Here is a 15,299-nt window from a genome sequence, read left to right as displayed (position 1 = left end):
CTGCCGGTGTGGGAACACTCAATGGGACACTTTGCTTATGAGGCAGCATTGCTGTTTGGGGGTACCCAACGAGGGACCCCCAGAGGAGTCCCTGATAGACATGGGCCTAGGGGTGAATTTATGTCCATTGTAGGTGAATTTATGTCCATTGTAGGTGAATTTATGTCCATTGTATGTACCCTGACATAGGGTACTTGCAGGCAGAATCCTTGCCTGGGCAGGAGGAGAGGCCTGTGTGTGCAGTCATGACAAAGAGTTTCATGCATGCACTCGGGAGACTGGCAGGAAACCAGGACCCATGCACAGTAGGAAAAGTTCCTGCTGTGGAAGCATGAGAACCTGAATTCAGATCTCTAGCACGGGGGTTTAACCAAGAGCCCTGTAATTCAATGCTGGGGAGGTAGAAGCAGTCCCGGGGCCTGTTGACAAGCTAGTCTAGCCTAGCCAGCAAGCCCTGGGTTCAGAGGGAGACCCTGTCTGAAAAACTGAAGTGGCAACCTATGGTCATTATACAGGCGTGGCACGTGGGCCCACACAAACATATGAATATGTACACACACCCCAAACGAGTCGGGGGAGGGGACAAATGACACAGAACTACTCTTGACCTGGGTCGGGCCTGCAAGCCAGTGGCAGGACTTTATTGGGGGTTGCAGCTGGACAGTCATAGCAACTCATCATGGTTAGGCCAGAGAGGGGCAGCTGGGTTCTGGGGTCACTTACGTGTAGTTGCTTTCTTTCCATATTGCTATGGGCCTTCCTCTGCTTTAGGCTGTCCTTAATTTAAAAGCTACCCAGAGCTCTATCAGCGGCCATTTGCCAGATGACAATCTCAGGCCCCCAAGTAACAGACTTTTGATTTCTCAGTCTCTGAGCCTGAGTGAATGGAAGCCTGGTGTCCACCTAGAGCAGCAGGCCAGAGTCTGAGGGGTCAAGCCTCAGCCCTGCCAGACACAGTCCTGGCTCGGGACCTGTTTGTCCAGGCCCATAGCGTAGCGGGAACTCCAGTCACGTTCGAACAATTGCCTCAGCTGCTCCTGCACCGGGGTCACACCTGGATGGGCATCAGGGTTCGTCTGACTGACAACCAGGCCTACACCAGAGGTGCTGCTAAAATAGTCCTCCGACCAGTTAGAGGTACCTAGAGAGAGAAAGACGGTTGTCCCCGAGACTATGCCCTCTGCGGTCCACCCTGTGCCGTGGCCCTCACCGCGGGCTGAGGGACAGCTCAGAACACTGACTACTCTGCTGTCATCGGACTGCTGTCAAGCAGCCCCTCACGTGACAGGCACGGTCAGCTCTTTACCAGTGTCCTGGGCTTCAGTGCTTAGGGCTTCGTGGCAAGCTGGGCTACTTGCACGATGCCTGGAACATTCGAGTGCACCTCCCTCACCCAGCCCTCTGTCCTCCTGAGCCCCATCTCAGCCACTCACCTATGTAGGCTGCCTTGTCTGTGACCATGAACTTGCTGTGGTTCACACGGCTGAATGGGATGTTGGAGTGATTGCCCACAGGCACGATGAAGACTCTCTTCCGGGAATAGGAGTGAGTTAGGTTGGGCAGGGTGGGGGCAGAACTTCCTTTTCCCCCAACCCACAAGATCAGCTTCTTACCACATCCACCCAGATGCCAGCCGAGGGGTTGCTGAAAGCCTGCAGGGACCTCAGATAAGTGAACATGTTGGGGTCTGTATTGAACCAGCAGCTGACCAGTAAGCGCACGTGCACACCCCTGTTGAAGGCCGCTGCCCGTAGTGCATTGTCCAGTGTGGGCCAGTACCTAGAAAGAGGGCATCAAGTGTTCTGCCTGGAACCAGCAGGAGTAGGGCTCTCAGCTGGAGGAAAACTGCCCAGGAGCCGCCAATCAGGAGGGCGGACCTCATCCAGACCCACCTGGCAGGACGAGTGAAGCACGTGGTCGGGAAGTACTCCATCACTGAGACGTAGACGAACTCGCGAGCATCCGCCACCACTCCTAGCACTGCATCCAGATCCCGGGTACGGCCATGGGGGCAGAGTGAGGGTGGGGAGGCCTGCAGTGGAGACGCATCTCTCAGAACATCGCCCCTAACTACCACCCTTGCAGCGGGCTCTTCCTGGGTTCATGACACTGCCGCACACACTACACACTCAGCAAGACCCTAAGAAATCCATGTGCTGAGAGGCATGGAGGCAGCCCAGGGGGCTGGCCTAACTGTCCCGCAGCCTGCCCTGCTTGGGAAGCAGATTACTCTCCAGTGGGCTCCGCACACATAAGTAGGCTTTGCGCCTTCTGCTGCAGCCCCTGCTCTGGACCAATCTCTGGGCCAGCTTGGGGACTGCTCTGCTCTGGCAGATTGCCTGCCTTCCCTCAGACAAAGAGTAATCAATGCTCGGGGGCTACCCTACCATCCCTAGAGCCCAGCCACTGCCTTGTGGCCCCCAAACTCCCTGAGAGCCCCAGGTCCTCAGGTCTGCCACCTCCCGGCACCCCAGTCCCACAGCTGGTGCTGGCCCAGCCTCCTGCCCTAGTGTGGAGTCTGCCTCCTGCAGCAGCCCCAGGGTTTGCCGACTTACCGAGAAGTAGGCTGTGGTGGGAACCCCATCAAAGAGACCCCGCAAGGGATGGAAGAAGTTGATATGGGACGAGAAGTTCGGAGGCCAGGTCTTGGGGAGGACAGCATGGGGAGTCCCTAGCACCCAGTAGGTCTGGAATGTTTTCTCAAGATCTTGAGCCAGTTGGCTGCAGTTGTAGATGATCGCACCCAGCTCCTTCACCTGCAGGGATCAGGGTCAGACGGGGAGAGCAAATACCCCCTGGGGCTGTGTGGGGGTCACCGGGGATGCAAAGCAGGGTGCAATCCCTGTTCAGCTGGCAGCCACTAGGCAGCATCAGCTCCAGGTGGGGTAGGGTACCAGGGTCCCTGTTTTCCTTAACACTGTTCCAGTGCTCAAGAGCAAATACAGTAGAAAATGTGTGAATACACAAAGGAAACAAAACCATTGTTAAAGCCGCACGCCTTTAATCCCAGCACTGGGGAGGCAAAGGCAGGCGGATCTCTGTGAGTTCGAGGCCAGACTGGTCTTCAAAGAGAGTTCCGGGACAGGCTCCAAACCTACAGAGAAACCCTGTCTCGAAAAAGCAAAACACAAACAAACAAAACAACAACAACAACAAATTGTTGAATTCAATCAAGTAGTAACTGCTGATGTTATGCTTATATCTACCATTTGTACTAACGTGTGTGTGTGTGTGTGTGTGTGTGTGTGTGTGTGTACGTGTGCACACATGTTGACATAGATTGGACCTCGGGATGTGCAGTTGCTAATCACGTACTGTTCTACTGAGCCACAACTCAAGCCTTTGGAATGCCTTCTAGAAAGTCTCAGGCTCTTCAATCTGCAATCGTGTGTGTGTGTGTGTGTGTGTGTGTGTGTGTGTGTGTGTGTACATGTGAGCAAGTGTGTCCAGGTACACATGCATGTGTGGAAGCCTGAAGACAACCTCAGGTTGTCATCCTTCCAGAAGTGTCCACCTTGTTATTATTATTTTATGAGCATGGCTATGTTTTGCCTACATGTGTGTCTGTGTGTGCCTGGTGCTTACAGAGGCCAGAAGAAGGCATCAGATCCCCGGAACTAGTTACAGTTTACTGTGAGTTACCATGCGGCTATTGGGAATCGAACCTCAGGCTTCTGGAAGATCAGTCAGTGCTCTTATCTGAGGAGCCATCTCTTCAGCTCTCCATCTTGTTTTTTGAGGCAAGGACTCTCCCTGGGACCTGGGGCTTGCTGGTAGGCGGTCTGGCCAGTGATCCCCAGGGATCCACCAGTCTCTACTTCCCCCTGCACTGGAACTACAAGTATTTGCTACCATACCCAGCTTTGTACATGGATTCTAGGGCTAGAACTCAGCCTCTTATGATTGAGCTGTCTCCCCAACACCAAGCTGTGCTTTTCCTGAGAGCATTGGCCTGAGTGTCTGCCCAAGTTCTTAAATGCAGTTCCAGGGCTGGAGTGCAAGATCATGTAAAATCTTATACCTGGTGGAACCAACTCTGTGAGGAGTCCCCACTATGGAGGCATGACAAAAGCAACATGTGACCCAAGCTTCTGTTTGCTAACTTCTCACAATACCAGCTTTGAGGACACAAACAGCCCTGGGGACAGAGAGCCTCCCATCCCCGGGTCTTAGAACCCACCTGCGTCAGGGACCGCCAGTCCATGTTGGCACTGCCCACGAAGACATGCCGCCCATCCACCACCCAGAATTTGGAGTGTAGGACACCTCTGGTAAACTGCCTCATGGGGACGTGTCGTATCTGGGCGCCTGTGATAGACAGACAGACAGAGCTGGCTCTTTAACTCTGGCTTCAGGGCAGCCTAACAGATGTACTTTTGAGTTCCCTCATTTACCCTCAGAACCACCATACTGCTCAAGGCTGTTGTGGGTGAGGAGACCAAGGTGCAGGCTGACTGTAGACGCCTCTAGGCAGTCCAGCTCCAGAGCTTTGGTGATGGTTATGCCTACTGCCTTGTGTTTTTCACTGTAGCCTCTACCCCAAGGCTTTATCTAAATCCCCCTTCTCTGGCCTGTGGGCCCTGGGCTCAAGTCCTCCAGGGTCCTAGCAGATAGAGAAACTTTTCCACACACCTTGCAACCCTGCTGGTCTTGGGCCTTGTCCCATAGTGCCAGCCACATGGTGCTGGAGAGCCCCGCGTGTAGACACCTACCGTGGGCAGCCAAGACCTGGAGGTCAGTGGATGTGTTGGCCAACGCTGGGCTGTGGGTGGCCACTGCCAGGGAGATGTTCCTGACCAGGAGCTGTTGAAACTTCTGTAGAAGGGCCTCTCCCTGTAAGGCCAGGCTAGCATGAGAAGCTGCCCCAGGCTAGTCCTCTGCCCACGGTCCAAGGTAGGCCAAGTCCTGTCCCATGACTAGAAGCCAAATAAATGACACCATGCACCGCCAAGTGCTCTATCAAAGTCCCTCTACCCCCAAAAGCTACTTGGGGTGGGGCTGGCTTTGCTGCTCTATGCCATCCCAAGCCCAGAGCTGAGCCCTGGGTTTGTCTGTGCTCCGTACCGACAGAAGCCTGACTTGAGTGCAAAAGACCAAACTAGAACGCAAAACCGAGGACCAACCGGCTGGGAAGATGAATCGTTGACTCCAACGTCGGGTCCAGTGAGGGACCAATAGTATGAGGCGACATGGACGCTCTCCTGAGCAGAGTCTAGAAGCTGCAGCCAAGCCTGGGCCAGGGGCTGGGCAGTAGGGCTTCCGGATGCAAATGGCAAGTCCTGGGGGACGCTTTCCACAAGGATGAGCCTGGGGACAGAACCAAAAAGGGGCCCAGGCATGACCCTGAGAGCCACTAGTCAGCTAGCTATTCACTGCCTTCCTGTGCCCGGCTGGAGGGACTGGCCTCAGCCAGCGCGCTGCACAGAGGGGACAGGGACAGTGAAATGCGAAGGGTTAGCCCCACAAACCTAAGTGTGGTGGAATGGGGCCCATACGGTGAGGGTGCTAACGGCCTAGAGGGGGCCACAAGGAATTCCCTCGGGGAAATCCAGGTTCCATCCCTCTGGGACCTATATCATCTGTTCGGGGGACCGAGTGATGCACCTAGAGAAGACACATCCCCCACAACCCCAAGGGGGCCCCTGGTGTTCACTCACTGGCAGGAGTTACTCTGCTGCCCAGTGTCCCCTCCCAGGACCTGCCAGGACGTGGAGGGCACTTCCTCGGGGCACATCTGATGACTGGTGGGAGAAGTCAGCACTTGCCCCAGGAACAAGACGAGAGCCACGAAGATGAGCCCCATTACAGCCAGCATCCTCAGTACCTGCAGGAGGACACATCCCCACAGCCTTCCTGGCAGCCGGGACAGCCTTCCCTACTCTACCATGTCCAGGCTTCTGGGAAGGGATTGGGATGAGCCAGGAGCGATGAGGGACGCTCAGAGCAAGGCCGAGGTTGGGACTCATGGTCCTCTCTGCAGTAATGAGGCATGGCAAGCTCTGCAGCCATCCAGGTGGCCTCATCCAAGCCCGGCACCCACCACCACCAGCAGCAGCACCAGGCTGGCTTTGTACTCCTTAATCAAGTCCCAGGACCTAATATTTAGGAAACTAAAAGTGGCTCTAATTAGAAATTGGGCTCAAACTTGTTTATAGAGGGCCGAGTCCCCAGCCAGCCCTCCCTTAGGCTCTCCTGTGCTACCATAGCAGCTCTGCTGTGTGGACCAGCCGGCGGAGCACAGCAGGGACGCTCAGGGACCTCCACTGCTGTCTGGAGAAGTGTCAGCATCTGTAGGGAACAGTGTGTGTCAGCAGCAATGCCAGCTCCGTGGTCACGGTGTCGCCTCCTTAGGCAGTCCCTACAGACGCACACTCCAGCATTCCGATGCCAGGCACAGCTCAGACAGGACCAGCCCAGGCTCCACCCCGCGGGCAGCCGGCCACAGATGTGGCCTCTTGGGGACCCCAGGCAGGCTGTGTGCAGCCAGCCCCTTGGCCTCTATCCCCTGATGCGGGTGTCTTGAGGGTTTGAGTCTCGGTTCCTTGTTTCAGCTGCAAATGAAACCAGGTCCGAAACTGCCGTTTCTGCCTTGGTGGCCTCATCCATTTCTCCTTATTAGCCAGGGGCAGCTGCTTCCCTTCCCCAGCTGGCCCCTGTTTCGGTGCCAGGGTGGGCAGCTGCCTGGGAAGTGGGGCATGACAGAAGGGCCACCGAGAGCTGAGTCTGTACCTCTCGCTGCTGTCCAGGGCAGGGGACTGGAGTGGATGCTGCAGCTAGTTGGGTTGGAGCACCTGCTTTGTGCTCCGAGTGTTGCTCCTCAAAGAGCCAAGGCAGCCCCTCGGGAGGCCATGAGTGCCACCTCAGATGGGAAAATCCTGGCACAGCAAATCGGTTACCCAGCCTTGGCAGAGGCACCCACAAGAACAGGGGCTGGCATCACTCCCAGCGTGAACGGTCCTGGGGTCCCAAGGCACTGTGTGACTCTGGTGGCTGGGTGTTGGAATCTGGGGGCTTCTTCAGCTCTGTGGGAAAGGCCATCACCCCAAGAGCAGTAGGCCCCATCCCACTGCCCACTAGGAGCTGTGTTTGTTGGGTGGCAGCCTACAGAGAACGTGGCTAGCCTCAGCACAGGGAGGGGACTGACGCCATGAGCCAGGCCTGGGGATGTGTCTGCCCTGGAGCACAGTGTCACAGGGAAGTGGGACCTAGAAACCACACCGAGAGCATGCAGCTGGGGGGGTGTGCTGAGGCAGAGTCACCCACAGGGGCCCAGCACCCTCTTACCAGAGATCCCCAAAGAAGGGAGTCAGGAGGTCACCTCCAGCCCAGAGCAGGGCTCATGCTCATGGGGCTATCTCCCACCCTAACTCACAGGGCAGCTCTGGAAGCCCAGCTTCCATCTTTATAACTCCCAGAGGCAGTGTAGACACGAGGTCCTGGACCAGGGCCAGCAGGGATGCCCCTCAAAGAGCTGCTGGCCCACCTCTCCTGGCTCCTCTGAGAAAAGTGTTCTCACGCCCTAAAGCTCCTGGGCTAACAGAAAGGCAAGAACACAGCAGCCCTAATCTAGGACCTCCAAGGACCACAGAGCTCTGGCCTCCTCCTGGTCACTGGGAACTACTCTGAGGCTAAGGAAGAAGAGCCATGAAGGGAGGCTCCAAGTGGCTGCAGGTCTGTCCCATCTTTGGGCTCTGTGGATCTTTTGTATCCTTTGGGTGGGGCTGTCTGTCTAGAATCACTCTCTGGTACTGGCATCTCAGGAGTGAGGTCTTTGAATCTTCCTTGCCTGCTGGCCCCAGGCTGGGACAGGACTTGGCTGCCCAGTGGCTGGAGACCCTGATACCCAGTAATCCCGGATTCACAGACCAAGGGAATGGTTGTCTGCAGGACAATCTGGGTGGTTTATGGGACCTGGGGTGCTGGGAGGCAGGGGCTGTGGGAGGTAGACAGAAGCCCCTTCCAAGGCCCTTGTCTGACCGTAGCCTGGCTGACACTTACCTCTGGGTGCCCTGGCTTGTCCATCGTGGCTCCAGCTACTGTCTGCGGGCTTTGCTTGTACAGGCACCTGCCTCCTCTCTGGCCTGTCGCCTCCCTCCCCTTCCATCTACTTCCTCTCTGCTCTGGGCACCCTACCCCCACCTTGGACTGAGTGGGCCTCTAGAGGGTGGTACTGAGAAGTTTCTCCTGTAGAGAAAATCTGCCACACCTACTCCTAGAGAGGGCCCCTCCGTCACATGTCTAATGTCAGTTTGACCGTAGGTACCAGAGACTCAAGCAAGAGTGTTTCGAACAGTAAAAGCGATTGCATGGTGAGCTAATTGACAGACTGGCCCACTGATACAGCCATGCTGGGTACTCTCAGCCATGCTGAGAGAAGGTGGGCACTGTGGAAGGTAGGGCCTGATTGGAGGAAGTGGTTTCTGGGGGCAGAACTTCACAGGCGATCTATTGTACCTGGGTTCTTCATCTCTGCGACCTGGCTACCTCGGGGCAAGCTGCTTGCTCCTCTACCCCTGATCTCACTATAAGTGCACAGCAATGGCAATGGCTGACCGTGGGTTGAAACCTTCGAATCGGTGAGCCAAAGTAAGTTCTTCCTTCTTTAAATGGTTCATCTCAGGCCATTGACGCAGTGAAGAAAAGCTGACTGACCCATCAGCCACACCCTAGGGCTGGTGTCTGGAGGAGTTATCTGTTGCAGAATGTTGTTGTTTTTGTTTACGCTCTGGAACATTTGTTTAATGATGAAAAGATGTGTTTGATTAAAGATGCGTTTGATTAAAGATGCGTTTGATTAAATGAAGTTCTCCTGTGGTCAGGAGGCTGGGTCAGCAACTAGCTGACAGGAAGCTGTAGGGAGGAGCCAGGTGGAGAAGGTTTATTAAGGAGGGGCGAAAAGGAGCCCAGGACTTCTTGGGAGACTCGAGGAGGTGAGCTGCTTGCGATTCAGCCTCTCCGGGAAGCAGGCTTCTACCTCAACCTTTCAATCTTGAGTTCTTTAGCGGGGCAGAGATTTTTTTTTCCCCCATTTGTTTTAATTTTTGATTTCATTTTACATTCCAGCCATAGTTTTCCCTCCCACCCCTGGCCTCCCCCGCTCCCAGGCCACCATCATTCCACTCCTCGTGGGTAAGGGATCTCATGAGGAGTTAACAGAGTCTGGTACAATAGGTTACGGCAGGACCAGGCCCCTCTCCCATGCTTTAAGGCTGAGCACAGCATCGCACAGTAGGGAGTGGGCTCCCACAGGCTAGCTCAGGTACCAGGTTTGTATCATGGTCCCACTGCCAGGGGGGACCTCTGATAGCCCAAGCTTCACAACTGTCTCCCACATATGGAGGGCCTGGCTCAGCCCCCAGGACTCCCCACAGCTGCTGGTCTAGAGTTCATTAGTTTCCACGAGCTTGGTTCAGCTGTCTGTCGATTTCTCTATCAAGATCTTGACCTCCCTCATTCACGTATTTTCTCCTCCCTCTCTCCGACTAGATTCCCGGAGCTCGGCCTGGTCCTTGGTTGTGGATCCTGCATCTGGTTCCATCAGTTACTGGATGAAGGCTCTATGGTGACAGGGTATTTACCAGTCTGATTGCAGGCCAGTTCAGGCATCCTCCCTACCTCTGCTAGGATCTTGCTGGGGTCCTTAGCTGGGATCCTTGGCAGTTACCTTAGCACGGGTTTCTCCCTAAGCTCTCTCTAGGCTCTCTCTATCTTCCACTGCATCCCTCCCTGCCCCAGCCATCTCGTTCCCTGTTGTTCTCTTTCTCCATTCCCCTCTCCCTTACCACCCCAGCCCCCCAGTGTACCCAGTACATCTCATCTGACTTCCCTTCCCAGGGTGATCCATGTGTCCCTCTTAGGGTCCCAGGTACCCAGTATCGCTGGAGCTGTGGATTGTGGTCTGGTTATCCTTTGCCTTACATCTAGTATCCACTTATGAGTGAGTAGATACCATGTTTGTCTTTCCGAGCCTGGGTTACCTCATGCAGGATGGTGTTTTCTAGTTCCATCCATTTGCCTGCAAATTTCGTGAGGTCACCATTTTGTACAGCTACGTAATACTCCATTGTGTAAATGTACCACATTTTCCTTATCCATTCTTCAGTTGAGGGGCATCTAGGTTGTTTCCAATTCTGGATATTATGAATAATGCTGCTATGAACGTGGCTGAGCAAATGACATCGTGGTATGATTGAGCATCCTTTGGGTAAATGCCCAAGAGTGGTAAAGCTGGGTCTTGAGGTAGATGATTCTCCAGTTTCTTCGAAACCACCATACTGATTTCCAAAGTGGCTGTATAAGTTTGCACTCCCGCCATCAGTAGAGGACTGTTCCCCTGACTCCACATCCTCTCCAACATAAGCTGCCCTCGGTATTTTTGACCTTAGCCAATCTGACAGGTGTAAGACGGTTTCTTAGAGTCGTTTTGGATTTGCCTTTCCCTGGATGTTGAGGACTTCCTTAAATGTCTTTTGGCCATTGGAGAGTCTTCTGGTGAGAATTCTGTTTAGCTCTGTACCCCATTTTTCAGTAGTTTTGATGTCTAGTTTCTTTATAAATTTTGGAGATCAGCCCTGTGTCAGATGGGGTTGGTGAAGATCTTTTCCCATTCTGAGGGCTGCCGTTTTGTCTTGACTGTGTCCTTTGTCTTACAGAAGCCTTTCAGTTTCAGGAGGTCCCGTTTATTGACTGCTGCTCTCGGGGCCTGTGGTGCCTGTGTTGTATTTAGGAAGTGGTCTCCTGTGCCGATATATTCCAGGCTACTTCCCACTTTCTCTTCTATCAGCTCCAGTGTAGCTGGATTTGTGTTGAGATCCTTAATCCACTTAGACTTGAGTTTTGTGCATGGATTTGCAGTCTTCCACATGTTAACACCCAGTTATGCCAGCACCATTTGTTAAAGAGATTTTCTTTTTTCCATTGTACCATTTTGGCTTCTTTGTCAAAAGTCAGGTGTTCATAGGTGTGTGGATAAATATCAGGGTCTTCAATTCGATTCCATTGGTCTGTTTTTATGCCAATACCAAGCTGTTTTTATTACTGCCTGCAGGCCAGAAGGCACCAGATCTCATTACAGATGGTTGTGAGCCACCATATGGTTGCAGGGAATTGAACTCAGGACCTCTGGAAGAGCAGTCAGTGCTCGTAACCTCTGAGCCATCTCTCCAGGCCCCACACAGGATTGTTAGATATCCTGGGTTTTTTTTCAGATGAAGTTGAGTATTGTTCTGTCAAGCTTTGTGAAGAATTATGTTGGGGATTGCATTGAATCTTTGGGTTGCTTTTGGGTTGCTTAGATTGCTTTGGGTAAGATTGCCATTTTTATTATGTTGATTCTACCTATCCAGGAGCATAGGAGATCTTTCCATTTTCTGATATCCTCTTCAATTTCTTTCTTTAGAGACTTAAATTTCTTGTCCTACAGGTCTTTCACCTGTTTGGTTAGAGTTACTCCATGATGTTATATATTTGTGGCTATTGTAAAGGATGATGTTTCTCTGATTTCTTTCTCAGCCCCTTTATCATTTGTATATAGGAGGGCTACTGATTTATTTTAGTTAATCTTGTATCCTGATACATTACTGTAGGTGTTTATCAGCTGTGGGAGTTCCTTGGTAGAATTTTTGGGGTCACTTATGTATACTAACATATCATTAACAAATAGCAAAGGTTTGACTTCTTCCTTTCCAAGTTGTATCCCCTTGGTCTCCTTTTGTTGTCTTATTGCTCTAGCAGAACTTCGAGTACTGTGTTGAATAGATATGGAGAGAGTAGGCAGTAGGCAATCTTGTCTTATTCCTGATTTTAGTGGAATGGATTTGTGTTTCTCTCTATTTAGTTTGATGTTGGCTGTTGGTTTGCTGTATATTCCTTTTATCATGTTTAGGTATGTTCCTGTTATCTCTGATCTCTCCAAGACCTTTATCATGAAGGGGTATTGGCCTTTTCTTCATCTAATGAGATGATCATGTGGTTTTTTTTTTCTTTCAGTTTGTTTATATGGTGAAACACATTGACACATTTCTCTGTGTTGAACCTTCCCTTTATCTCCGGGATGATGAACCCCTACTTGGTTCAGCTTGCCAGCATTTTATTATTTTTGTATCAATGTTCATGAGGGAGATTGGTCTGTAGATCTCTGTCTTTGTTGCATCTTTGTGTGGCTTGGGTATCAGGGTTATGTAGCCTCATAAAAGGAGCCTGGTACTCTTCCGTCTGTTTCTATCATGTGGAACAATTTGAGGAGTGTGGGTGTTAGCTCTTCTTTGAGATTCTGATAGAATTCTATGCTGAAGCCATCTGGGCCTGGGATTTTCCTTGGTTGGGAGACTTTTAAATGAAGGCTTCTTTTTCCTTAGGGGTTATTGGCCTATTTAAATTGTTTATCTGGTCTTGATTTAATTTTGGGATGTAGATCCTATCCAGAAAACTGGATTTCCCAATCTTGTGGAGTATAGGGTTTTGAAGTACGGTCTGATGATTTTCTGAATTTCCTCAGTGTCGTTATTTTCCCTTTTCATTTTTGATTTTCTTAGTTTGGATATTCTCTGTCTGCCTTTTGGTCAGTTAGGACGATGGGTTTGTCTGTCTTGCTGTTTTTCTCAAAGAATCAACTCTTTGTTTTACTGATTCTTTCTGTTGTTGTGTTTCTATTTTATTGATTCCAGCCCTCAGTTTGATTATTTCCTGTCATCTACTCCTCCTGGGTGAGTTTGCTTCTTTTTGTTCTAGGTGTTTTGTTAATTCGATAGTGTGGGATGTCTCTAACGTCTTTGTCTAGGCACTTAGTGCTATCGGCGTTTGCAGTGGCATCTGGCCTTGCCAGTGAACCCACCCTTCGGGCGTGGTTTCAGGTGCAGCTATGACCCATCGTAAGGTAGAGCAGGAGCTGGCTTGAGCTCTGTTGGGTTGCAGAGAGCACTGGAAGGGCAGAGACTGTGTCTTCTGGAACAGGACCATGGTGGTTATTTACTATTATCTGTGTAAGTGCTTCCCTAATAAATACCCATTTCTCCTCTATCTTGGGTCTGGTGGACTCATTTAAACCCTGCCCTCAGACTTTCCTCCTAGCATGCTTTCATAGTGGCCTATAAGTTTGGGTGTGTTGTACATTCATTCTCATTGAATTCTAGGAAATCTTTAATTTCTTTATTTCTTTGTTGGCCCAGGGGTGATTCAATTGGGCATTATTCAGTTTCCATAAGTTTGCAGGCTTTCTAGAATTTGTGTTGTTGTTGAATTCTAACTTTAAACCATGGTGATCTGATAAGATATGGGTTATTCCAACTTTTTTTGTATCTGTTGAGATTTGCTTTGTAACCAAGTGTGTGGTCAATTTAGAGAAGGTTCCATGGGTTGATGAGAAAATGGTGAATTCTTTTGCGTTTGAGTGGAATGTTCTATAGATGTCTACTAAATCCATCTGAGACATAACATCTGTTAGATCCTTTCTCTCTTAATTTTCTGTCTGGCAGATCTGTCCAGTGGTGAGACTGAGGCGTTAAAGTCTCCCACTATTAGTGTGTGGGATTTGATGTGTGATTTATGCTTTGAAGTTTCTTTTACAACTGTGAGTGCCCTTGTATTTGGGCATATATGTTCATGATTGAGACTTCTTGATGGATTTTTCCTGTGATGAATATAAAGTGTCATTTACTATCTCTTTTGATTACCTTTAATTTGAAGTCTATTTTTTAGACATTAGGATAGCTACTTGCTTCTTAGGTCTATTTGACAGGAAAGTCTTTTCCCAACCCCTTTACTCTGAGGGAATGTCTGTCTTTGAAGTTGAGGTGGATTTCTTATACACAGCAGAAGGATGGATTCTGTTTTCATATCCATTCTGTTAACTTTTTATAGGAGAGTCGAGTCCATTGATATCGAGGGATAACAATGACCAGTGATTCCTGGGTTTTTTTTGCCTTGTTTTTATGGTGGTGGTGTATGTTTCCTTTCTTTAGGTTTACTGGTGTGAGATTATTTATTGCCTTGCTTTCCTGGGTACCTCTAACCTCCTTCAGTTGGGGTTGGAGTGTTCCTTCTAGTGCTTTCTGTAGAGCTGGATTTATGGGTAGATATTGTTTAAACCTGGTTTTGTCATGCAATATCTTGTTTTCTCCATCTTTCTCCATCTATGGTGATTGAAAGTTTTGCTAGATATAGTAGTCTGGGTTGACATCCATGATCTCTTAGAGTCTGCACAATGTCTGTCCAGGACCTTCTGGCTTTGAGAGTCTCCATTGAGAAGTCAGGTGTTATTCTGATGGGTTTGCCTTTATATGTTACTTGAACTTTTTCTTTTGCAGCTCTTAACACTCTTTCTATATTCTGTATATTTTGTGCTTTGATTATTATGTAATGAGAGAACTTTCTTTGGCCCAGTCTACTTGGTGTTCTGTAAGCTTCTTGTGTCTTCATAGGCATTTCCTTCTTTAGGTTGGGAAAGTTTTCTTCTATGATTTTGTTAAATATATTTTCTGTGCCTTTGAGCTGGTATTCTTCCTCTTCTATCCCTGTTATTCTTAGGTTTGGTCTTCTCACGATGCCCCAGATTTCCTGGACATTTTGTGTTACGACTTTGTTGGTGTTAATGTTTTCTTTGGCTGGTGCCTCTACTTCCCTATCTTCAATGCCTGAGATTCTCTCTTCCATCTCCTGTGTTCTGTTTGTTTTGCTTGCACATATGAACAATACAGGGACACTGTTCACTGACCCAGATTTCCATTTCTATAATTCCCTCCTTGTGTTTTCTTTATTGCCTCCATTTCATTTTTCTAGATTTGGACTGGTTAGTGGAGGCTGGCCACTGAGGGCAGAGTCCTAGGCTCTGAGCCTCTTCCCAGGCCAGTTCCTGTCCCTTTACCTGCTTTCCGGCTGCTAGGAGGTGAGCAGCTACCTCTGCCACAAGCTCTCACTGCTATGGTGTTCTGCTTGAGCACCAACCCAAGGCAGCAGACCCAGCTTACCTTACTGTGCCTTGCTTTTCAGCAGTGCAGAGGGTCAGGTCCAGCATCTCTTGTGTGCTTAACCTTGAGCCAAATCCCGAGAACCGAGAACCAAAACAAACTTTCTCCCTGACATCATCATCCCGTACCCTGTCACAGAGGCAAAGGGCCACCTTCACGTGTTTTGTTTTTTGCTTTTTCAGTATTCCCATATGTGTTTTTCTTGGTTGGGTTATTGGACTCATGGGTTTATAGTTTTCAACATACTTGGGAATTATTTTGTTATTATTTCTTTGGACATTTTTTTCCTTCTGACTGTGGTTATAAGTGGATTTCTCTTCCTCCTTCTCCTCTTCT

The 15,299-nt window shown here is 50.2% G+C and overlaps 1 protein-coding gene across 1 annotated transcript; it reads right to left on the bottom strand.

Annotated features, from left to right (window-relative positions):
* Nucleotides 1–603: 603 nt before the first annotated feature.
* Nucleotides 604–6,289, bottom strand: Pld4 (phospholipase D family member 4). Its single transcript, XM_051196688.1, has 10 exons — nt 6,202–6,289; nt 5,658–5,824; nt 5,124–5,307; nt 4,713–4,833; nt 4,181–4,308; nt 2,556–2,756; nt 1,893–2,032; nt 1,614–1,779; nt 1,434–1,530; nt 604–1,141 (listed from the first exon to the last, which is right to left on the bottom strand). Exons 1-10 carry the CDS (start codon nt 6,286–6,288, stop codon nt 939–941), a joined length of 1,494 nt encoding a protein of 497 aa, XP_051052645.1. The 5' UTR covers nt 6,289; the 3' UTR covers nt 604–938.
* Nucleotides 6,290–15,299: the final 9,010 nt, after the last annotated feature.

This window comes from Phodopus roborovskii, unplaced genomic scaffold, assembly GCF_943737965.1.
Source record: "Phodopus roborovskii unplaced genomic scaffold, PHOROB, whole genome shotgun sequence".
Taxonomy (NCBI): Eukaryota; Metazoa; Chordata; class Mammalia; order Rodentia; family Cricetidae; genus Phodopus; species Phodopus roborovskii.
This window is presented reverse-complemented; position numbering and strand designations above follow the sequence as displayed.

What these genes read in the sequence shown, in the direction of transcription:
- Pld4 (XM_051196688.1), bottom strand. Translation starts at nt 6,288, where the DNA reads ATGCTGACACTTCTCCAGACAGCAGTGGAGGTCCCTGAGCGTCCCTGC. An exon ending in CCAGGTCTTGGCTGCCCACG is followed by an intron (nt 4,309 to 4,712) that starts GTAGGTGTCTAC and finishes TGTCTATCACAG; the next exon opens with GCGCCCAGATACGACACGTC. An exon ending in CCACCACAGCCTACTTCTCG is followed by an intron (nt 2,033 to 2,555) that starts GTAAGTCGGCAA and finishes TCTCCACTGCAG; the next exon opens with GCCTCCCCACCCTCACTCTG.